General features: G+C 46.6%; 1 protein-coding gene across 1 annotated transcript in view; it reads right to left on the bottom strand.

Annotated features, from left to right (window-relative positions):
* The window catches only part of LOC144494891 (intracellular hyaluronan-binding protein 4.S-like), a 31,220-nt gene extending 6,639 nt beyond the window's left edge, over positions 1-24,581 (bottom strand). Inside the window, 6 exon segments of the mRNA XM_078214401.1 lie at positions 1,857-1,937; positions 5,293-5,364; positions 12,636-12,785; positions 15,367-15,517; positions 24,085-24,334; positions 24,337-24,581. Coding sequence (XP_078070527.1) covers positions 1,857-1,937; positions 5,293-5,364; positions 12,636-12,785; positions 15,367-15,517; positions 24,085-24,334; positions 24,337-24,471 — 839 coding nt within the window. The 5' untranslated portion in view covers positions 24,472-24,581.
* Positions 24,582-24,906: the final 325 nt, after the last annotated feature.

A 24,906-nucleotide genomic window follows, 5' to 3' on the forward strand; every position in this document is an offset into this window, starting at 1 on the left:
GACTCATTTTGTGATAATCTTATCCACCCTCCAAATTGAACCAAGGATTTTTAATTAGGCTGGTTTAAATTAAAACAATGAGCATCAGTGCATAACAAAACAGGACTATTGGACTGGAATCCAACCTTTTAGGCTGGCCTCCTGTTTAACCCTCCCTTATCCATTCCACCAGGAGGTCTTGTGACACAACGTTAGCATCCCTGAGCCAGAAGCTCCAGGTTTGAGTTCTACCCCAAGACTTGATGACTAACACAGTCAAGCAGAGTGTTAACCTGCAATCCTTCCAACATGCCAATGGCTGGCGGTAAGAGCAGGAGGGACTCCTGATCAGCCTCGCTTGATGTGGAGTGGTGCTTCTCGAGCTATAATCTTATGGGGACAGACTAGCAACCTGTTTCAGGAATAACCAGCTCTGGAAACGGATGAAAATCTGCTTTAGCGCATGATTAGGTGCAGGAAGACAGAATCCACTCTACCCCACCCCAAGAACAGGTAGGTGTAAACACAGTAGTTCAATTTTAAGGGAACCACATACCAATCAGACAGATGTTGGGAGCCAAAAGGAGGCAAACCTACAATAAAACTGCACAGAAACAAGCACTTGGGAGGCAGTGGCATTGTCACTGGGCTAGTAATCAAGACCCGCAGGGTCTGGGAAACTGGGTTCAAATCCCACATGGCAGGTGATGAGATTTGAATTCAATAAAAATCTGGATATAAAAGCCTAATGATGAAAACATTGTTGATTGTTGTAAAAATCCATGTGGTTCACTAACATCCATCCTTACCTGGTCTCGCCTACAGCAATGTGGTTGACTCTTAACTGCCCCCGCAACAGCAATTAGGATGGCAATAAATTTACTCCAGGGACTGGCAATGAATACAACACTCTGTCATAAAAGGTGCTGGAAGAAAAATGGTGCATAGCCCTACATGTAAAGAACACCTGAGACACAAGTTGATCCTGTGCAATGCAAAAAACTGGATGATTAATTATTCTTGTCAGACATCTTTAATGCAATAGAACAAAACTAATACTAAGGGTATACTAGGTGACTCCACATCGACTAATGAAAGACAGATTGTTCTATAAGATAGAAGATATGCGTGGAAAGATGTGCAAGAAAAGGAAAAATACTTTTAATGGGTAACTTCAAATCAACCAAATATAAATATAAATTGTTAATAACCAACGGGTTCACAGCTCAAGATCACAAAGGTAATCAGTGACTGATTCATGACCCAGTATCAGTGACACATGTACTCCGAATGGTGTTGAAATTGCCTAGGATGAAGTTTAAAAAGACCTACCAGTCTTAGTAGACTTGACACTATGTCCAACCAATGCAGAGCCACAATCAACAAAGTAAATAGAGTGCTGACCTATATAACCAAAATAGCAGAGCACAAGTCAGATGAAGTCATGTGTAAACTGTACAGTGCCTAATCAGACCATACCTTGAGTACTGTGTCCCATTCTGGTCCTCAAGACATTCAATTACCAGAAAATGTATGCAGAAAAACACCAAAACTGATCCATAGTTTGAAGTCTGATTTGTAAAGACGGAAGAAATACTGAGGAAACTTGGGCTTTTCAGCTTTAAAAGGTTATCTCGAAAAGGTAAAGTATTGATCACACAAAGTGATTTATACATGGAATAGACTTCTGGAGAGAGGCATGAAAAAAACTTAAACTATTCAAGAAAGAATTAAAGAAAAAAGATGGCTTTTTAAGATGAATAAAGCAAAGATGAATTGAATTGCCTCATCATCCACAAGTATCTTCTGAGCAGGTACAAAAATGAATAAAGTACAAGAGCTGCATAGTAGCGGAAATTTAAAAATAATGAACTCACTTGTTCTCTGCATCGCCTTCAAGTACTTCTTGGGGTTCTTCCATTTCAGTCGCCTCATCGGCTGGAGTTGTTTCAGTCTCTCTATTTGTGGGAGAGGGAAAGAAGTTTACTCAGTCCAATCCTATTGTGGTCGTGGCCAATGTTCCCTTGTTGCGAGTGGCCGAGCAGTCCCCATTAAATGTTTGTGCTGCCGTGCGCATGTGGTACTTATCTCAGACCCAGGCCTTCACAATACCCTCCAGGCTGCTATGTAGTTGCACAGCTCAGCGGGAACATTGATTTATTTATTAAAATGTCACGTCCAAATATCACAAGTTTCCACTTTGCTCTCTCTAATACAGCCACTCTCCTCTTATTTCCCAAATCCATTTTACTTGCTTTGCTAATAACTTATGATAATGCAGATTATGCACCGAGCAGTCTAAGGAAACCTCCCTCATGTCAGAAGGAAACTTTAGATTAAGAGCCAGTTTGACAGGGGGATAAAAATATATAGGATCAGACTATTTTAGTGGAAAAAGCAACTTTTCAGCTGATAGCCCTCAATCCATTTTCTTGTACTTTCAAACAATTTTTTCTTTTCAAATAATTATCAATGTGAGCAGCACTCCTCACCCATGGCACAGAATTATTTCCACTCCATCTGACGAAGGAGCAGTGCTCCGAAAGCTAATGGTATTTGCTACCAAATAAACCTGTTGGACTTTAACCTGGTGTTGTGAGACTTTTTACAGAATTATAGAGCAGGATTGATATATTAACATGGATGGAAGACTGGATAATTAACAGAAGACGGAGGGCAGGGATAAATGGGTCTCTTAGAATGGCAAACTAAATAGTGGGGTGCAAAGGGATGAGTACTGGGGCCATAACTGTTTACAATTTGTGTGTTAATGACCTGGATGAAGGGGCCAACTGTATTGCAGCCAAATTTGATGATATTAGGAAGGCAGCAGAACGTTGGCCGTTATTGCAAGGGAATGTCTTGCTACAAATTGTATACCTGATGAGACGACACCTAAAGTACTTTGTATGGTTTTGGTCTTACTTAAGGGGCATATTTAATTGGATGCAGTCCAGAGAACATTCATAAGGCTGATTCCTGGTATGATGGGTTTGTCAAGGAAAGGTTGAGAAGGTTGGGCCAATTGGAGTTCAGAAGAAAGAGAGGTTATCTTATTGAAACATACAATACTGTGATGGTGGTTTGACAGGGTAGATTGCTGACACGATGCTTCCCCTCAGGGGAATCTAGAACCGGGGAAGAGTTTCAAAATAAGGGGTCTCATTTAAGAGGGGGGGGAGGAGGAGGAATTGCATCTCTCATTGGGTCTTTAGTGCTTGGAATTCTCATCCTGAGCAAGCTGTGGAGACTAGTTGACTGAATATACTAAAGGCAGAGTTAGATAGATTTTTGACTGACAAGAGAGTCAAGGGTTATGGAGTATGGCAGGTAAGAAAGTGGAGTTAAGGCCACAATCAGATCATCCATAACCTTATCGAACAGTGGAGCAGGCACGATGAGCCAAATGGCCTACTTCTGCTCCTATTTCTTATGCTTCTATAAATTAACCAGCCAACAAAAGCCTCACGGACACAAGAATATATTTTGGTTTCATGGCTGATCTGACAAAAATATATCCGCTAACCCATAGTACACAACTATAGGATGTAAATGACAATACTTTGGTCTTTACTATGCCTTCTCCTCCCCTCAGGCAACAGCTCAGATTGATTAGGAGAATTTGGATTAAAAAAGGTACTGTGCAAATTGACATGGTTGTTGTCGGGCATAAAGAATTAAAAATATGAAGATTTCAATAATTGGGGCCCATTTGAACAGTTTAAAAGGTGCAATACCGAAGTGCTTATTAAGTTGAAAGGATGGGACACGGTAGATAAAACCTGTATTTATACAGCACATTTAAATGTACAAAATCATTTCAAGATGCTTCAGCAGGAACGTTATACAACAGTTACACAAGTAGATGCAGGGACAGAAGCAAACTGTTTCCACAAGAGGAAGCAGCATCTCCACACCTACTTTGTCAATATCTTTTATCACCATATACCTCAATTAGATCTCTTTTCATTCTTCTAAACTCCAGGGAGTAGAGGCCTAAACTGCTCAATCTCTCTTCATAAGACAAACCCTATGGAATCAACCTAGTGAACCTCCTCTGAACTACCTCTAATGCCACTATATCCTTCCTCAAACAAGGGAACTAAAACTACACAGTAATCCAGGTGCAGTCTCACCAATGCCTTGTATAGTTGCAGCAATACTTCCTCTATTCCTTTAGCTATAAATGCCAAAATTCCATTAGCTTTCCTTATTACCTGCATACCAGTTTTCTGCAACTCATGCACTCAGGTCCCTCTGCACTGAAGCACTCCAAAGTTACGTTCCAGTTAGATAATAAGTTGCCCTTCCGTTTTTCCCCGACCAAAATGGATAACCTCACACTTATCCACGTCAAACTCCATCTGCTACATTTTGGCCCACTCACCTAACCTACCCAGATCCACTTGTAAATTTCTTATTTCCTCATTGCAACTTACTATCCCACCTATTTTAAATGTCATTTGCAAATGTGACCATATTACCTGTATCCAAGTCATTAATATAGTAAATGGTTGGGCCCCGAGGACTGAACCCTGTGGCACCCCACTAGTTAGATCTTGCCAACAAGAAAAAGACCCATTTATCCTGACTCTCTGCCTTCTGTCAGTTAGCCAGTCCTTTATCCAAGCTGCAAATTGCTATGTTACGACTGGTGCAGGTGTCTGCCTCAAGCCCGGAGCTGTCACCAGGATTTGTGGGCAGAATCTGCAGCTTTCCAAAGCAGCAGGTGGAAGTCCTGCCCATAAACGTGCAGGATTCCTACCCTTAACTTTGCCATCAACCATCAGACCCAAGTTAACATGGCAGGTGAACTTACACCACCAACCCAACTCCACTGCATCACAATTAACAAGGCAACAACAGCTCTTCAATTGCATTGTTCCCAATACAGCATGAAGGCAATATAAAATTACTTCTGGAAATATAAAGAATATGGAGAACTGATTTAGCATTTACAATCTTTATTTAAAGAAGGGGTGGAGTTGGATAGAATTTTGCTTCCTAAACACTTCAAATTATATTTCATCTACATTGAAAGCCAGCCTGAAGAAGAGCTTGACCATTCAAAAATGAGGGGATCGGAAGCTGGGAGTAAGTCAAACAATTTCTGCACGTTTCCTAGCAGCTGGTTGAAGAACAGTGATATTGTTACTAGGGTACACTATTCACCCGCTAGTGCCATCAGAGAATCAGAAATGGTGTAGGTATAACATTTCTCTCCACATAAGGGAACTTCTTTTTAGTAAGAAGGGATATGGTTGCTAGCGATTTCCACTCTAGTTTCCTGAATGTTGCTGTACAAGTTCATACCTCAGATCATCTCTGACTGTTCCCCAGTTTCGAGATCCACTTCCACCCCTTTTGTCCTCTGGTTTCAATCCCCTAAAAGAGAAAGTTTCTTAGTACAACCCAGCTATTCAAAATATAGGTTTAAATTACAACCCAAAAAGCTATTTCTTTTGGCTCAATAATGTACTCTGAAAGGAGAGGACAAAAGGGGATTTCGGCTGCTGAACATTGGATTTAAAAAGTAACAATTATGCCAATTTTTCTCCTACCCCAAAAAGTCATCCAATAACAGACACCTCTTCAGCCAACAGCAGCTAACAGAAATCCTGCCTTCAAATCTCTGGACATTATTCATGTTTCAGCCTGTGGTCTGGGATATGTCTGACTCGACAGTAGGATGTTCCCAAAGTTCAGTGACTAAAAACAGTCCTGGCATGCAAGCATATGTTCACGAATGGTTTTCCTTTCTCTGTGGGGAGCTGAGCTGCAGTGCAAAGACAGAGTCTCAGTGCAAAGACAGAGTTGCAGTGCAAAGACAGAGTCAATAATTCTACAATCCTAATTCACACCATACCTTCACAGGAATGTGCCACCTTGGGAAGCTCAGCCTCCACTGGGCACAAGGCACTCCACCTCCCAAGAAAGAAGGACCTCCCATTGCCTTTCAGCTTGAGGTCATAAGAGTGGGCTGACTTCCAGTCCCAGCTACACATTTGGTTTTGGAAACAGGCCCTCAATAGGCCTCAGGGGCAGGCAGACAGTCTGATTCCTTATCCACCCACCACATTATGGGGGAACAATTTGAGAGTGGGAAAAAAGGTGGTGGGCCAGCATCCCATTCTATTTTATGTGCCCCATCCCTACCTGCAAATATGCTGGTGGGGCGGAGGGGGGGGGGGGGGGCATAAAATTGCCCCATTAACTATTTCTCCAATTATGCTGCCTGACTCAAGTATTTCCACATTTTCTGTTCTTATCTCAGTTATACTGGGTTCAACCTGTGCTTGGGATTCTACAGGACCTCATCAGGGGCAGAGCCTCAGACCACCCGTTACAAGACCAAAAACAAAAATTCTGGAAAACTCAGCAGTTTTGGCAGTGGAGTAAGAAACAGATTTAACATAGATTCCGATAGGATTCTTCTTCTGAACTAAAGGGAGATAGGAATGTGATGGCATTTACGCTGTTGAAAAGGGAGGAGGGTCAGATGGAGCAAGAGGTCAGGGATAGGTTGGAGGGAGGGACAAAGACCACATGGTGAGCAGCAGATACAGTGTACTTAAATGAAAGAAGCTCAAATAAATCACAGCTTCAGCTGGAAGGAGTGGTTGAAGCCTTGCATGGCGAGTAGGAAGGAGGTAAAGGGGCTGGTGTTACAATTTGTGATTGCATAGGAAGGTGTTGTGCGAAGTGGATGAGATGTTTTGGGGTAGAGCAAGATGTTGTGAAGAAAATGGCTCTTTCAGAATGCTGACAGGGGAGGGGGAAGATGTGATTGATGGTGGCATCAAGCTAGAGATATGGCAGAGGATAATCCTTTAATACAGAGACTGATTGGGTGGAAAGTGAGGACAAGAGGAAGTGGTTCTGGGAAGTAGGGGGAAGGGGTGAGGGCAGAAGTGCAGGAAATTGATTGAGGGCCCTGTCAGCCAGTGGGGAGATTCCTCTGGGAAGGAAGATAGAACGGGCTCTACAGGGTTTAGACCAAATTGAAGTTTCCCGGAGAGTTCCTGCATTACGTGTCTCCCATCAACTGTGATGCAGTCAGAGGTCTTCCTGTCAGGACCAGGTATGGCAAGCCACCACAGTGGCCTAAAATGGGTCCAGGCTAATATTGTGAACTTTTGAAAAAAAAAACCTTTTCTTTGGAAGTTTCCTCTTCCCTCTAACCCCACAAACTGAGTACCAATGAGATTACAATCAGGAAACTTCCCTTTGACAGGATCAGCAGGGACAATTCCAGGCATTTATACTAGGATACCAGCCCCAAGTGAACATGGGTGGCACAGTGACAAGCACTGCTGCCTCTCAGCCCCAGGGACCCGAGTTCGATTCCAGCCTTGGGTAACTGTGTGGAGTTTACACGTTTTCCCCGTGTCTGAGTGAGTTTCCTCCAAGTGTTTTGGTTTTGCCCCCTCCAACAGTCCAAAGCTGTGCAGGTTAGGTGTATTGGTCATGCTAAATTGCCCCTTAATGTCCCAAGATGTGCAGGTTAGATGGATTAGCCATGGCAAATGTGTGAGGTTATGGGGATAGGGCCTACATAAGATGCTCTGAGAGTCAATGCATACTCAATGGGCTGAATGGCCTCTTCTGCAGTGTAGGGATTCTATGATTCATGACACCAATTGGTCTGCATTCCACTACTTAGTGGCCTTGTGTATTGAGGACCAACATATTCATCTCCTTGTGTACAATAACATATTAGGAATTATGATAGCATAATTACAAAGAGCTAGCTTCAGTTTCCCTTCATCTGGGAGATGTCTGACCTACAAACACCACCACCTAGCACCAAGACTGGCACATATTCCGCATGGGAACTACAGGTGTTGTCATGGCCACATCCAAATTATTATGCACAATTAGCACTATTTCCATATTTCTGAATGAAATACATGTTAAATTGTAGATTAAAAATATTTTAAAATCTCACTTCTCCAGCTTTGCAATTCAGAAAGAAACTGCCAAATCAGATCAGAAGCACACAAAACAGTCATTCAGCATTATTAGTAGTTCTATCAGCAACACTCATTTCAGGCGTGATCCATGCACTTCTAGCAGCATTCAGATTAGGCTGATTCATCCTCAGCCATATATTGCTTTCACTACCAAAAGTCAAATTGCCAGTTCCATGTCAGAAGCATCATGGCACAAGAAATCCTCTCCTTTACTTTAGATTTTAGGTTAGAAGTCTTAACCTCAATTGTTTCAGTGCCACCCTGCTCTGGTTTTCAGCAAAATGCTCAGTGGTTTATCACCACCCAAAATTCAGTCATCTGTAGCTTGGCACAGGTTCCAACCTCAAAACATTTCAATCAATGGTGTGTAATAAGGCAAACCAATTTTGACTGCTAGGCATCTTCACAAACAAAAGGTAAAGTGTCTGCCAAATTTTCATTTGGCTCTGTGGTTTTAACCAGAGAGCCTTTAACAGCTCACGATTGGTATCTCTTCAAGTTGTAGTGAGTTAGGTATATTCCATCAGCATCTAAATTCCTAACTGCCTCATTCTCTGAAAATTGAGGAAGAGGAGGAGGAATGCATTCTTCAAGGGCTCCAACATCCTTCTCCACTTGGCTCTGTCCTCTACAGGAACTAAGGCAATACCGTTAGGAATAAAATAAATGCCCCATTACTAATCAGTCCTAAGCTGCTGATAGATGGCAATCTACATGCAGAGAGCCTCCTCAGAGCAACGAACTTCACCATTATTTTTACTCTAATGCCCTGATGGCAAATAATCCAGCAGAGTTCCAACCTACATTTCCCAACTTTCTTCCAAAAGAAAGAAACAAATATATTAAGCTGCTTGCACCACTACTCCCAATATTTCACGGTTTATTACTAGTTTTCATAAAACTCCTTTCAAGTCAAAAAATTTAAATGCTTTCATTATGATGCCCATAGAGAACTTTTAAAAGAAAGGGATCCCAGTTACACCAAAGGAAACAATGGACAAGATTTCACTTTTTAAAACACTTTTACATGACAAACTAATTCAAACATTAACAGGTAAAGGATATTTGAACTAAAAAGGTAAAGTCACTTTAAATAATCAATACAACAAACACTTCACATAAGCATTCACACCAGTCCCTGCACAAAATCCAGAACCGCAGGCAATTTCTTTCCAAATGAGTCTTTGCTATGTAGAATCTCTCACTCCCCACTCAATCATTTGGACCCTCAAGTCCCATTAATCTTATTCCATCTGAAGTCCCCAGATACTACCCAGTAACCGCAGGTCTACTAATCCTCTCTCACTCAGGTCACGGAAATCCAGATAGCACAGAATCCCCAGAGACTCCCTTCTCTGACCCCTTTAAATGGTTTGGTGGGCTCTGGCAACACAAACAGCAGCAATGCGTCTTGTTCAACCCACTCTCCTTTAATCTTCACGTCTTCAGTTCTCTGTCCTTTCCAACTGCTACTGTACAGTAATTGTTAGGAGTGACTGCCCTTAACATCAAAGTAGCATGCGACTGAATGCGGTATCAAGGAGCCAGAGTAAAATTGAAGTCATGAGAATCAGGGGGAAATCTCTCTACTCTAGGTATGGAGTCACTTCTAGCACAAAGGAAGATGGCCATGGTTGTTGGAGGTCAATCAGTTTCAGAACATCACGAGGACAGTACCCTCGGCCCAACCATCTTCATCTGCTTCAATCACCTTCCTTCCATAAGGTCAGAATGAAAATGTTCGCTGATGATTGCACAATGCTCAGCACCATTCATGACTCCACTTTCAGAATACTTCAGTTCATCTTAAAGGGGACAAATAGAAATAAACTACAGGCTTTTCCCAAAGCACATAGGTTATGCCACACGTTATAGTACGTTACTCTTACACAGCAGCTATAACACCAGCAAAATCTCTCATAATGGATAAATGGCCATTTTTAGGTGATACTGTAGATGGAAGAAGATTAACTAGTGCACTAGATAACTCCTTGCTCTTGTAGAATAATGAACAAAGAAAATTACAGCACAGGAACAGGCCCTTTGGCCCTCCAAGCCAAATGAACTAAAACCCCCTACCCTTCCGGGGACCATATCCCTCTATTCCCATCCTATTCATGTATTTGTCCAGATGCCCCTTAAAACTCATTATCATATCTGCTTCCACTACCTCCCCCAACAGCGAGTTCCAGGCACCCATCACCCTCTGTAAAAAAACTTGCTTCGTATATCTCCTTTAAACCTTGCCCCTCGCACCTTAAACCTATGCCCCCTAGTAATTGACTCTTCCACCCTGGGAAAAAGCTTCTATCCACTCTGTCCATGCCCTTCATAATCTTGTAGACTTCTATCAGGTCGCCCCTCAACCTCCCGTCGTTCCAGTGAGAACAAACCAAGTTTCTCCAACCTCTCCTCATAGCTAATGCCCTCCATGCCAGGCAACATCCTGGTAAATTTTTTCTGTACCCTCTCCAAAGCCTCCACATCCTTCTGGTAATGTGATGGGAGGGGGTGGCCTGGCAGAACTCTGAGATTATGAAAGAGTTGATAGGGCTAAGTGTAGAAATCATATTGGCACTTGCAGGGGAAATTGAAAGAAAAAATAAATTAATATAATATATCCATAAATATAAGGTCGTCACCAATAAATTAAAATGGAAATTCAAGGAGAAACTTCTTTATCCAGAGAATGTATGAATGCATCAGTGCGAACAGCACTGATGCATTTAAGGGAAAGCTAGATATTCTATTTGTTAATCAACATATACATGGGGACAAAGGTCAGATGAAGGAGGGACAAGACATGCACCCAAGAGCCTCAATTATGTGCAGCCTGCATCCATAACCTTGACCTTCAGGTACACCTACAGGGCGAAAGCTGCCTCCTGTTGTCAGTGACACATGAGCATGAGAGGGGGGGGGGGGGGGGAGGCGAGGCGAAGAGAGAGAGAGAGAGAAGAAATGAAAAAAAAAGTGAAAAAGAATGATGATTGCACACATTGCTAAAAAAGGTGTACTAGTTCCAAACTCCAAAAGTGGACTGAATGCAAGCTCAATCTACAGTGAAATTGAGATTTTAGAAAGAAGAAAATGCATCGAACATCAACAAATTCATTCAAAATTGTTACAGTAGACACTGCAAATATCGCAAGTCAAGAAATGCAAGACCACCAAACAGAATTTCAATTTTTTGGATATGGAGACCAAAAAAAAATTATAATCCACAAATAAACCACATGAAGTCTCTTCACAATTCAGAATCAAGGGATCATATAGCTATTTAAATCTCTCTTTCTCTCTCAGGCTTACCAGGGGGTGGCAGGAGGACCGTGCCACCCAGTCTGAGAAAAATTATACACTCTCCAAGGCAAAAACCAAGAGTTTTTTTAAAATATAAAAATCGGATCACCATTTCTAGCCAACTAGCACATCAGCAACACAAATACCAAGCATACAGTCCATTCCACCCAACTCTGGCACCACACTCAAAACCTAACAGACAATAACACAGCAGTACACTTCAAAAACAAACAATTCCACTCCCTAAAACCACACCATATGAACATTCACAAGATACAAAGTGCAATATCATCATGCATGCTGCTATATATCTGATATACCATTAATACAGGACTGGATATTTTATGGTGCCAGTAACAGTGAACACTGAAGTTCCAGCGTTCCCATATATGTTCAAATGTAGAATCTGCAGTGAACCTGAATGGGCTTCAGAAGGGTTCACTGATGTGTTTAAAAGCATATTCCTTTAAACAAGTGTTCACACTCTCCTATTCCGCCAGCTCTTCTTCCCATTCCTCCAGCTCCCTGACTCTTCTCCTCCTCCCCTGCCCCACACCAGTGGTTGCCAAGATCAGCAGGACTGAGGCTGCCAGGTTGGAGAGGAGCCAGGTGTGCATCAGAGGAGCTGCAATTGGATTTCTTACTTGATGCAGGCTAAGAGTCAGGAAACACTTGCCTGTGCTCGAGTTGAATACAGACCTCCAAAGGGTGCATTTTCAGCATGTGACTTCAGAATGGGGCACCCTTCACTGGCAATGCACGGCTAGGCCTCTCCACTGGCTGCCTTTGGACCCATGCTACAGTTGGGAGAACAAGCTCCTGCTGCAGCCTACAACCAAGGTAGGGTCATATTACTTCACCTTGTCAGTAGCAACTACTGATCACAAGTACCATGTCTTAATGTACAATAAATGTAACCTTTAAAAAAAAAGTCTAAAAATGTTCAAATGCATCTGTCAGCCACATTGAACTATAATAATCATGGTGCCTACCAACTAATAAGTGTGCTTCATTTCACCCACATTTAATTTTGGTCCAGTATTTGGAGCCAAATGCCCTTAAATTTAACTAATGGATTATCAAGACAACAGCAATAATGGATTATCAAAACAACAGCAATAATGGATCATCAAGGCAACAACAATAATGGATTATCAAGGCATCAGCAGGCCACCTCTGCGGATATTCACACAACATAAATATTACAGCATTAAATCCCTTTTCTTCTTAAGCATGCATTCACAATCGATATACACTCTCCATTCACAAGCGTTGATCATAACTCATTTGTATCATGCTTGCAAAAGACATGTCCAATATGTTACCTTGATTGGTATAGCATTCCCACCCTGATTTACTTATTGAACTGCTTAAACAACTCACACTTTGTCATTTCCACTATGCCTTTCAAACTCTCGTTTTCCTCTTAGATCGAACCCATCAACGCTCCTGGGAAATCCACCTCGTCCTCGACCACGTCCTCTTCCACCCCCACGCCCTTTCACCGATGCCCTGTCCATCCTGTCAATTGGTCTACAAAACAAAAAAGTTAACTGCAATTAATTTCAGGCATATATTTTGTTTTTAAATTACTTGCAAAGTTAGACTGAAATTAAAATACACAAATCATGATAAAAAGATATTGGCGATGGCCATCACAAAATGTATTGCAATGACTAGCCTGTGTACTGTACTTAATGCAATCCTTAATTGGTCATCATTTTGTTTTGTAGTGGTACGACATTGAATTTCCTCCAACTGGCAGTATGATAGTCCAATGCACTGTCATATTAATTTACCACAAGACATACCCCAATTGCAAAAGTGTTGGTGATGTGATCTCCAAGGAACTGCTAAGTGAAAGTCAAACTCCTTCCAATCATGGGGGGGGTTGTTGTTGACAAACAGAAGTTTGCACATAACTAGAAGCAGGAGTAGGCAATTCAGCCCCTCAAGCCTGCTCCGCAATTCAACGCAATCACGGCTGATCTCGTCTCAGACTCCATTCCACTTTCCCCCCTGTTCTCCATGACCCTGCAACCCATTACCAGTTAAAAATCTGTCTATCTCCTCCTTAAATTTACTCATGTCCCGGCATCCACCCCACTCTGGGATAGTGAATGCCACAGATTCTTGACCCTTTGAGTGAAGTAGTTTCTCCTCATCTCTGTTTTAAATCTGCTACCCATTACCCTAAAACTATGACCTCTTTGTTCTACATTGCCCCACAACAGAAAATCATCTCTACGTCTACTTTGTCAATACCTTTAATCATCTTATACATCTCAATTAGATCTCCTCTCATTCTTCTAAACTCTACGAAGTGTAGGTCTAAACTGCTCAATCTCTTTATAAGACAAGCCCCTCATCTCTAGAATCAATCTAGTGAACCTCCTCTGAACTGCCTCTAATGCCACTACATCCTTCCTCAAATTAGGGGACCAAAACTGTACACAGTACTCCAGGTGCAAGCTCACCAATGCCTTGTATAGTTGCAGCAACACTTCTTGACTTCTATACTCTATTCCTTAAGCTTCTTTCTGCCTCTGCTTTCTCTTGGTGTTGCATCTATGCACTGATTAATCTCAACCTCCAACTCATCTGTCTGTAGCTTTCCTTTGTGTCCACCAGCTACATGGCATCATATCTTAACTTTCTTACCATTGATATTGCTTCCAGGTTAAGGGTCACCAGATCACATGGAGCAGCATTTCTTGTTATCCAAGAAAGGCATAATTGATCTCTTTACCATTGATGCAAATTGTTCAGAAGTCCTTTTCAATCAAACATTCTTAAAAACAATTGAGATTAAACAGGAATTTCAAAGAAATTACAAAATTTCCTTAATGTACTGTCTCCAGGCAAAGGTTGGAACACAAGACAAGTTAAAAATACTGAATGTCACTGACTGAAAGCAGACCTCAGGGGACACTTCTTCGGTTCACAACATGTTGTCACTGGAGTTACACCTCGCCACTAGGGCTCGCTACTTACTTTGCCAATAGATCCACATAGCAGCCAGGGCATCAGGTTCTTCCTACAGCAGCCTATGAAAATGGGAATCAGCAGCCTAAGCCACAGCTTCACTGATGACAGCAAGATCTGGAGCCTTTGTGTTCTCCTCTCATTGACGTTACATAATTATCTTCTTGAAATATGGAGCAGCCTTCACTGTTTCTGCCCATTTATTTTTTAATGAATGCAAAAATCTAAATTATAAAGATTAAGCTAATGTATGCCTGCAGTAAGAATTCCAAAGATTCACTATTCTCAGAAGAAATTCTTCCACATCTCTGTCTTAAATGGGTAACCTCTTACTCTTGAGATTATGCCCTCTGGACCAAGACACTCCCACAAGGGAAACAACCTCTCAACATCTACCTGCCAAACCTCCCCCCCACCAAGAATAAGGTTGCCTGGCATGTCATTAGTTCGTGACCCCCCCCATACATTCCCAATCTAACTTTTATTTAATAGTAGATAGAGCTGTAGCACTTATCTCCTACAGGTTCAGAGGAATGAGTTCTTAAAGAGAGTCATAAGGAAGGGAGCGATACAATCCTTCCTTTAGACATCCAACACACACGTGTTTTCAGCAGGGTTTACTGAATACTGAACAGCTATTTCTCTTTTGCGTTCAGGGATAGTGAAGCGGAATGCAGTGCAGTTACCACTGCTCCAGTCAATCGGAGATCAAACCTAGGGTATTCCTCTTCTACATGACCCATCTACACAGTATGGTTTAGAGTTGTGGTGGTGAAGTGGATGGAAATTAATATGGCTCTGATAATATCACTCAATTCACAGGGAAAGGAAGGCAGAAAGAGACAAGTGCAAAGGAATGTGGTTGACAAGTCACTATTGACAACTTATTGGTTACAAAGTGATGAAATGAGGAATGTTCCATGGATGCCAGAACAGGAAAGTTAAAGATTAGAGAAACTGCTACAAACAGCATTGAAGTGTATTAAGTTACAATAAAGCCTATGAATTCTCCTAACTTCCCTCTCCAGCAACCCCTCTCCATCAAGGTTAAATCCAAAAATGCAGGAAACATTGTTGAAAAACTAAGAGCAAAACTAACATATTCGACAAACACGGATTTAAGTCTTACGCTTCTATTGAAAAGTCAGGAGCTCCTTCTGTTTCATTAGAGCGCCGTTCTCGGAATACAACTCTACGCTCTGGTCTTTCCGTTTTTCTCTCCATATCCTGATTTTCATTCTGCCCTCGCACATCCACCCTTTTTGGGCCCCTCTTTGGACCTGATGGAACACAAGTGAAATGTATGCAAATGTTAAGGCAGTCTATGCAGCTCCAAAGATAAGTTTAAAAAAAAGAAAATATACAGTGCCTTCACAGCCACAGGACATCCCAAAGCAGAGTCAATGAGATACTCTTGAAATGTAGTCACTGTTCTAGTTTAGGAAGCAGATGGGCGTTTTGCTTTTTGTTTAAAAAAATGCAAACCATATTAACAATGCTTCTCTGAGGTACCTTGTCCATTCTATCATGAAACTGACTCGCAGAAGTCACACAAGCCAAGGTGGAGGCTTTTTTCATAATTCACTGAATGGGGAACTGCACTAACAGTCCCACAAATTGCAATCTCCAAGAGTGATTTGTGCATCAAAATAAGTTTTAATTAATTTATTCTCTTGTTGCAGAATGCCTAGCTAGTTTAAAAAACATCAACTAGTAAAAAAAAAAATACAACTATGTGCCGGGCAGCACGATCTTTTCTATTTGTTATTAGCCATTTATGATACAAGGTCAATCTACCAGAAACTAATTTCAGTTAAGCCATTTTGTCTAGCAGTTAATTTTACTCAGTATTAAACTGACAATGAAACAGCACGCTGGTTTCTGTCACAGATTTAATTCCTTATTTTGCAGAACTCTGAAAATCAGAAACAGTGCTGAGACAATACTCTAAACCGTTCTCATGTACCACTTAATGATGGATTCAGTGTAGCAACGTACTGATGAAATAGGAACAGGAATGCTGGAAATGCTTAGCTGGTCAGGAAGCAAGTCTGAAGAGAGAAACAAAGTTAATGTTTCAAATCTTCAGAACGAGAAAAATTGAGCAAGTGCAGAGTCAGGGAGAGGTGAGGAAAGAGGGAGGGAGGGAGGGAGGGAGGGAAGAATGAACGGAAAATCTAAAAACTTAAAATGACTAAAGAACTGTACTGTGCAAGATAAAATAATATGGTATCTTGGGACAAGTAAAGAAACAATAGGAGTCTGGACAAGGTATAAATGGGTAAATCAGAATCACCACCATAGCTGGGCAGGGTTTATGATCTGAAACTGTTGTACTCAATATCGAGTTTGTATGGCTGTAAAATTCTTAATCGAAAAAGGTACTGTTTCCCCCCCCCCCCCCAAGCATCTAAGCTTCAATGAGACAATGTAGGAGACTAAAGACACGACTGTGTGGCTGTCTTTCAGATGTAATGTTAAATCGAGGCCCTACCTGCCTGCTCAGATGGGTACTATTTCAAAGAGCTTGGGAATTATCACTGGAGTCCTGGCCAATATTTATCCTAACAACTGCACTACGATAATGACCAGATAATTTGTATTTTGTTTGAGTTTGCTGCGCACTGAATGGCTACTGCATTCCCTACATTACAATAAGGACCACACTTTAAAAAGTACTTCATTGGCTATAAAATACTTGGAGATATTCAGTGGTCATGAAATGTGCTATAAAGACTTGCATTTATATCTTACTCAGACTTTCCTTTTTGTTTTTTCCACATAACCCTTCCCACTCCGGTATTTTTCCAGTTGACAAAAAGGTCATTGGCCTGAAACATTTGCCTCTGCAGGTGCTGCCTGCTTCAATGAGTATTTCCAGTACGGTCTGTTTTTATTCTGCATTACATTGATTAACCCCTGGAAGGAATTCAATCAAGGGAGTTTAAAGTTGACCTGGTATTTCTTTCCAGCACCCCACAGAGGTAGCAAGTGGGCAAACTGCTTAAAAGTCAATTAGTGCTTTTAGTAAAGATGAAAACACACTGGAGCAAAAGATTTTTTTTTAAAGCAGCCTCTAGACAATCTGGTGTGATACCAACAGCACGGTGGCACTCCTGCATCACAGCACCAGGGACCCGGGCTTGATTCCTGGCTTGGGTCACTGATTGTGCAGAGTTTGCACAGAATTCCCAGTGTCTGCATGGGTTTCCTCCAGGTGCTCCAGTTTCCTCCCACAGTCTGAAAGACATGCTGGTTAGGTGCATTGGCCATGCTAAATTCTCCCTCAGTATACCCGAATAGACGCCGGAGTGTGGCAACTAGGGGATTTTCACAGTGACTTCAATGCAGTGTCAATGCAAGCCTACTTGCGACAATAAATAAATTAAAAAGTAAATTTCATTTATTAGTCACAAGTAGGCTTACATTAACACTGCAATGAAGTTACTGTGAAAGTCCCCTAGTTGCCCTAAATATACCTACAATACGCCTAAAACCATATGTCTAATAAAAAAAAAATCAACATCCCTGTACTTTGTGGTGGAATTTTATGGAAAGGATTGGATAATACAGAACTACAAACTCAACAAAAATGTCCTCTCTCTTCAATGATAAAATTAAGAAACTTACATCCATTTTACAGCAATTTGTAATGGACCCCGATGAGACACCCACATATAAATCTTTATTTTTAATTTTCAAACAGCTTTGGCAACATCCCTCAAAAAAAGAGAGCCGTGACCCTCAGTGTGCATAGTTCTGAATGGCCTAATAAACACCCCACTAGCAACCATTTGCCCAATGAGTCAAGGGTGTGCAGTTTTAACTGCTTTTCCTGACACAATGATCATTTTTCAATTTGATTCCCTTTTAAGAAATAATTGTGTGTTCCTAAAAGACATTTCAGGTTAATCCTATCAAATGATGCAAAATACTAAGAGAAAGTAAAGAGGACTTCTATTGTATGCATGTTAAACTTGGAGCTGAAAATGTGCACACTTTCATTATTCACAAAAGAACATTTTCAATTATCCAAAGATGTTTTTAAATTCAGGAACTGTGGAAGGTCAAAGATTATAAAAAATCGTTTTGGGAACCAAAGGCCAAAGATGAGGGAACAGTGAAAGATCATCGGACCATCCATTATGCTATACTGGAACTCTTACATCTGCTCATGCAGCAAAACCAGCTCCATTTACACAGCATACTAAAAAAAATCCTTATTGGGTGGTTTTCTTTTGTCATTTCACAACTTCTATAAATGGGAGAATTACCATAGTGTAGGAACTCTTCACTAAATTTAGTATCTTACTGCCAAGTTAAAAGGTGTCTGGTTGCTTCTTAATGGATTTAAACAACTTGCACTTCTTTAAATCACATTTAAAATGAATAAGCCCTAACATATTAGAGTAATCACAGAAAAATGGACATGACGAGTGATATTAGGAGTGCAAAATCCAAACTCCTTGCATCCTCTTTAGCCATGGGCGAGGTACCAGATGATTGAAGAGTAGCTAGCATTGTTTTTCTGTTTAAGAAGGGCAGAAGAGACAATTCAGAAAATTACAGGCCTGTGAGCCTTACATCAGTGGTGGGGAAATTATTGGAGAAGATTCTTAGGGACAGGATGTACTCATATCTGGAAGAGATTAGGCTTATTAGCAATAGACAACATGGTTTTGTGAAGTGGAGGTCGTGTCTCACAAATTTGGTTGAGTTCTTTGAGGAAGTGACAAAAAAAAAATGACCAGGGCAGGGCAATGGATGTTGTATACATGGACTTCAGTAAAGCCTTCGATAAGGTTCCTCATGGCAGGCTGATACAGAAGGTGAAGTCATATGGGATCTGAGGTGAGCTGGTAAGATGGATACAAAGCTGGCTTGGGCACAGAAAGTAGAGAGTAGCACTGAAGAGTACTTTTCTAACTGGAGGCCTGTGACAAGCAGTGTTCCACAAGGGTCTGTGCTTGGGCCTCTGCTGTTCGTAATATACACAAATGATTTGGAGGAAAATATAGATGGTCTGATTAGTAAATTTGCAGATGATACAAAAATTGGGGGGGGTAAAGGATAGTGAGGATGGTCAGAGGATACAGCAGTATATATATCGGCTGGAAACCTGGGCTGAAAGATGGCAGATGGAATTTAACACGGACAAATGTGAGGTGATGCAATGAAAGGTTTACTACAGAAGGAAAGTATACAGTAAATGGTAGAGCCCTTAGAAATATTAACACAGAGGGATCTAGGCATGCAGATCCACAATTCCCTGAAGGTGGCAACTCAGGTGGACAAGGTGGTCAAGAAGGCATATGGCAGGCTGGCCTTCATCGGTCAGGGCATTGAGTATAGAAATTGGAAAATCATGTTGCAGCTGTATAAGACTTTGGTTAGGCCGCATTTGGAGTATTGTGTACAATTCTGGTCGCCACACTACCAGAAGGACGTTGATGAATTGGAAAGGGTGCAGAAGAGATTTACCAGGATGTTGCCTGGTTTGGAGGATATGGACTATGAAGAAAGGTTGAACGAACTTGGATTGTTTTCATTGGTGCGTCGGAGGATGAAGGGGGACCTTAATCGGAGCGTCGGAGGATGATAGAGGTTTACAAGATTATGACAGGCTTGGATAGAGTGGATAGTCGGAGACCTTTTCCCCCCCAGAGTCGAAGGGTCAATTACTCAGTGGCATAGGTTGAAAGTGAGAGGGGGAAAGTTTAAAAGAGATGCAAGGAGCAAGTTTTTCACAGAGGGTGGTGAATGCCTAGAACACACTGCCGGAGGAGGTGCTAAAAACAGATTCTACAATAACATTCAAGCAGCATCTGGATAGATACGTGAATAGGTAGGGAATAGAGGGATATGGACCACATAGAGGCAAGAAAATATTAGAGAGGCATCTGTGTCGGCACTGACTTGGTGGGCTGAAGGGCTTGCTTCTGTGCTGTACTGTTCATTGTTCTTTAAAGCTTGGTTAAAGGAGGGTTTCAAAGAAAGAAAAGGAATTCCAGAGCATACTGGCTAAACAACTGAAGGCAGGGGCTCTGATGACAGAGACTGACCAGAATACTGGAATCTGGAGTTGACAAAGGCATCCAAGGGCAGAAAAATGGACTGATGCAGCTAATGTTGCAAAGGTGCAAGTAAGCAGTCTTTAAGCTCGAGAGATTATGAAGTGAGGCCCCAAACAAGTAGAATTCAGAAACACAATTTCTCTTCCCTTGCCACATACAAGTTGGCTTGTAACTGGAGTATTTTGACTTGATGTAGAGATGCCGGCATTGGACTGGGGTAAGCACAGTAACAAGTCTCACAATACCAGGTTAAAGTGGACTCACACATCATCCCTACTTGGAACTAACTACATGTCCATTCCTTCACTGCTGCTGGATCAAAATCCTGGAATTCACTGCCTGAAAGCACTATGAACCACCTCCCCCCCGCACCCAGACCCACGTCCCCCAGACCCTCACCGCACCCTCCACCCAGACCCTGGCCGCAGCCCCACCCCACCCCACCCAGACCGCCCCCCCCCCCCACCACCCAGACCCTGGCCGACCCCCCCCCCCGCACCCAGACCCTCGCCGCCCCGCCCCCACCCAGACCCCCGCCGCCCCGCCCCCACCCAGACCCCCGCCGCCCCGCCCCCGCCGCCCCCACCCAGACCCCCGCCGCCTCGCCCCCACCCAGACCCCCGCCGCCCCCTCCATCCAGACCCTCGCCCCCCTCAAAACCCAGACACCCACCTACCTCTCACTCCACCCAGACCCCAATTCCACCCCCACCCCCCAGACCCTTCCTGCACCCTCTCCACCCAAACCCCCACCCACTCAGACCCCTCACCCCCCGCACCCAGACCCCCGCCGCCCCGCCCCCACCCAGACCCCCACCCACCCAGACCCTCACCGCCCCCTCACCCAGACCCTCGCTCCGCCCCCTTCAAAACCCAGACACCTACCTACCTCTCACTCCACCCAGACCCCAACTCCACCCCGCACCCTCTCCCCCCAGACCCTTCCTGCACCCTCTCCACCCAAACCCCCACCCTCTCTCCACCCAAACCCCCTCTCCACCCAGACCACCTACCCACTCTCCACCCAGACCCCCACCGCCCACCCCACCCAGACCCCCACCGCCCCGCACGCACCCAGACCCTCGCCACCCCCTCCACCCAGACCCTCGCCCCGCCCCCCTCAAAACCCAGACACCCACCTACCTCTCACTCCACCCAGACCCCAACTCCACCCCGCACCCTCTCTCCCCAGACCCTTCCTGCACCCTCTCCACCCAAACCCTCACCCTCCCCACTCCCTCTCCACCCAGACCCCCCACCCACTCTCCACTCAGACCCCCCAACCCCCCGCACCCTCCCCCCCAGACCCCAACTCCACCCCGCACCCTCTCCACCCAAACCCCCACCCTCCCACACCCTCTCCACCCAGACCCCCCGCCCCCCTCTCCAACCAGACCCCCCGCCCCCCTCTCCACCCAGACCCCCCGCCCCCCTCTCCACCCAGACCCCCCGCCCCCCTCTCCACCCAGACCCCCCGCCCCCCTCTCCACCCAGACCCCCCGCCCCCTCTCCACCCAGACCCCCCGCCCCCCTCTCCACCCAGACCCCCCGCCCCCCTCTCCACCCAGACCCCCCGCCCCCCTCTCCACCCAGACCCCCGCCCCCCTCTCCACCCAGACCCCCCGCCCCCCTCTCCACCCAGAGCCCCCGCCCCCCTCTCCACCCAGAGCCCCCGCCCCCCTCTCCACCCAGACTCCCCGCCCCCCTCTCCACCCAGACCCCCCGCCCCCCTCTCCACCCAGACCCCCCGCCCCCCTCTCCACCCAGACCCCCCGCCCCCCGCTCCACCCAGACCCCCCGCCCCCCCTCTCCACCCAGACCCCCCGCCCCCCCTCTCCACCCAGACCCCCCGCCCCCCCTCTCCACCCAGACCCCCCGCCCCCCCTCTCCACCCAGACCCCCCGCCCCCCCTCTCCACCCAGACCCCCCGCCCCCCCTCTCCACCCAGACCCCCCGCCCCCCCTCTCCACCCAGACCCCCCGCCCCCCCTCTCCACCCAGACCCCCCGCCCCCCCTCTCCACCCAGACCCCCCGCCCCCCCTCTCCACCCAGACCCCCCGCCCCCCCTCTCCACCCAGACCCCCCGCCCCCCTCTCCACCCAGACCCCCCCTCCACCACCCAGACCCCCCCACCCCTCTCCACCCAGACCCCCCTCCACCACCCAGACCCCCCCACCCCTCTCCACCCAGATCCCCCCACCCAGACCCCCCCACCCTCTCCACCCAGAACCGCCCGCCCTCTCCACCCAGACCCCCCCCTCTCCACCCAGACCCCCCCCATCTCCACCCAGACCCCCCCCCCATCTCCACCCAGACCCCCCGCCCCCCCTCTCCACCCAGACCCCCCGCCCCCCTCTCCACCCAGACCCCCCCTCCACCACCCAGACCCCCCCACCCCTCTCCACCCAGACCCCCCTCCACCACCCAGACCCCCCCACCCCTCTCCACCCAGATCCCCCACCCAGACCCCCCCACCCCTCTCCACCCAGACCCCCCCGCCCCTCTCCACCCAGACACCCCCGCCCCTCTCCACCCAGACCCCCCCCCTCTCCACCCAGACCCCCCCCCCTCTCCACCCAGACCCCCCCCTCTCCACCCAGACCCCCCCCCTCTCCACCCAGACCCCCCCCCCTCTCCACCCAGACCCCCCCCCCTCTCCACCCAGACCCCCCCCCTCTCCACCCAGACCCCCCCCCTCTCCACCCAGACCCCCCCCCCCTCCACCCAGACCCCCCCCCCCCCCCTCTCCACCCAGACCCCCCCCCCCCTCTCCACCCAGACCCCCCCCCCTCTCCACCCAGACCCCCCCCCCCTCTCCACCCAGACCCCCCCCCCTCTCCACCCAGACCCCCCCCCATCTCCACCCAGACCACCCCCCCCATCTCCACCCAGACCCCCCCCCCCATCTCCACCCAGACCCCCCCCCCCATCTCCACCCAGACCCCCCCCCCCCCATCTCCACCCAGACCCCCCCCCCTCTCCACCCAGACCCCCCCCCCCTCTCCACCCAGACCCCCCCCCCCTCTCCACCCAGACCCCCCCCCCCCCTCCACCCAGACCCCCCCCCTCTCCACCCAGACCCCCCCCCCCTCTCCACCCAGACCCCCCCCCCCTCCACCCAGACCCCCCCCCCCATCTCCACCCAGACCCCCCCCCCCATCTCCACCCAGACCCCCCCCCCCCCATCTCCACCCAGACCCCCCCCCCCCCCCATCTCCACCCAGACCCCCCCCCCCCATCTCCACCCAGACCCCCCCCCCCCATCTCCACCCAGACCCCCCCCCCCCATCTCCACCCAGACCCCCCCCCCCCCATCTCCACCCAGACCCCCCCCCCCCCATCTCCACCCAGACCCCCCCCCCCATCTCCACCCAGACCCCCCCCCCCCCATCTCCACCCAGACCCCCCCCCCCCCATCTCCACCCAGACCCCCCCCCCCCCCCGCTGCTCAGTTCAAACCCCTCCTATTGCAGGCTATTTAATAAATTTCCCGCTGAGTGCTGCATTTTACACACCATGTGCGGATTGTTTTTTTTAAATAGAAATTAAACCCGAAACTGCATTCGCACTGCTGCCCGACACCTTCACAAAAGGGATAAAGTTTGACTTGCCGGTCCCTCCTCACTGCCCCCAGGCCGGGGGGGGGGGGGGGGGGGGGAGGCCGCGGGCAGCATGCACCCCCCCCCCCCCCCGGTTATCTTCAACATGATCTGGGTGTCTCCCCCTCCCCTCCCGCTGCCCAGTGCCGCAGAGCCCGGGGAGGGGGATACGGACCTTCTCTCCTCTGGCCGCTGCCCATGAAGACATTCTCGGTGCCGCCGGCTGCCCCGGGCCTGCTGCCGGCCTCATTGCCGGCCGGGATCTTGCGGGCTTTCTGAGACTCCCTCCTGCCGGCTTTGGCCGCGTTGGAGGCGGCGGCGGCAGCGGCGGCGGCCGCCGAGGTGCCGCCGGAGGCCCCGCTCCCGGCTCCGGCTCTGTTTTTCCGGCCTCCCTCCTCCTTTTTCTTCTTCTGCTTCTTCTCCTCGTCTTCTCCTCGGCCTCCCGGAGGATGTCGAACGGGTCCGACTCGTCGTCCAGCAGCTGGTCGAAGCGATTGGTGACGGCGCAGCCGAAAGTCTCCTGCATGGCGGCAGCGGGAGCGGCCAGAATAACTCCTTTCATAGCCTGGACCCGGCCCTGCTCCCGCCCGCCGCCTCCCCACAACCTCACACCGGTTTATAACTCTATTCTGGTCGGGCTCCTCCAGCTTTCCCGGAGCTCCTCCTCCGGCCGGCCCACACTCGCCAATATGGCGCCTTTATTTACCTCCCTCCCCCTCCAGACAGGCTGCACAAACTCTGACTGAGCAACTGGCACCTCACACTCCACAATTATCATCCCCAAGTGAAAAACACTTCCCCACCTTCACCAATTCTTCTAAATCCTCCCCTCCCCCTTTTATTCTTCTTTTCTCATTCTGCCTGGTCCCTTTTATTCCTCTTTTCTGATTCTGCCTGGTCCATTTTATTCTTCTTTTCTCTTTCTGCCTGATCCCTTTTATATTTGTTTTCTCTTTCTGCCTGATCCCTTTTATTCTTCTTTTCTCTTTCTGCCTGG

This window comes from Mustelus asterias, chromosome 6 (genome assembly GCF_964213995.1).
Source record: "Mustelus asterias chromosome 6, sMusAst1.hap1.1, whole genome shotgun sequence".
Taxonomy (NCBI): Eukaryota; Metazoa; Chordata; class Chondrichthyes; order Carcharhiniformes; family Triakidae; genus Mustelus; species Mustelus asterias.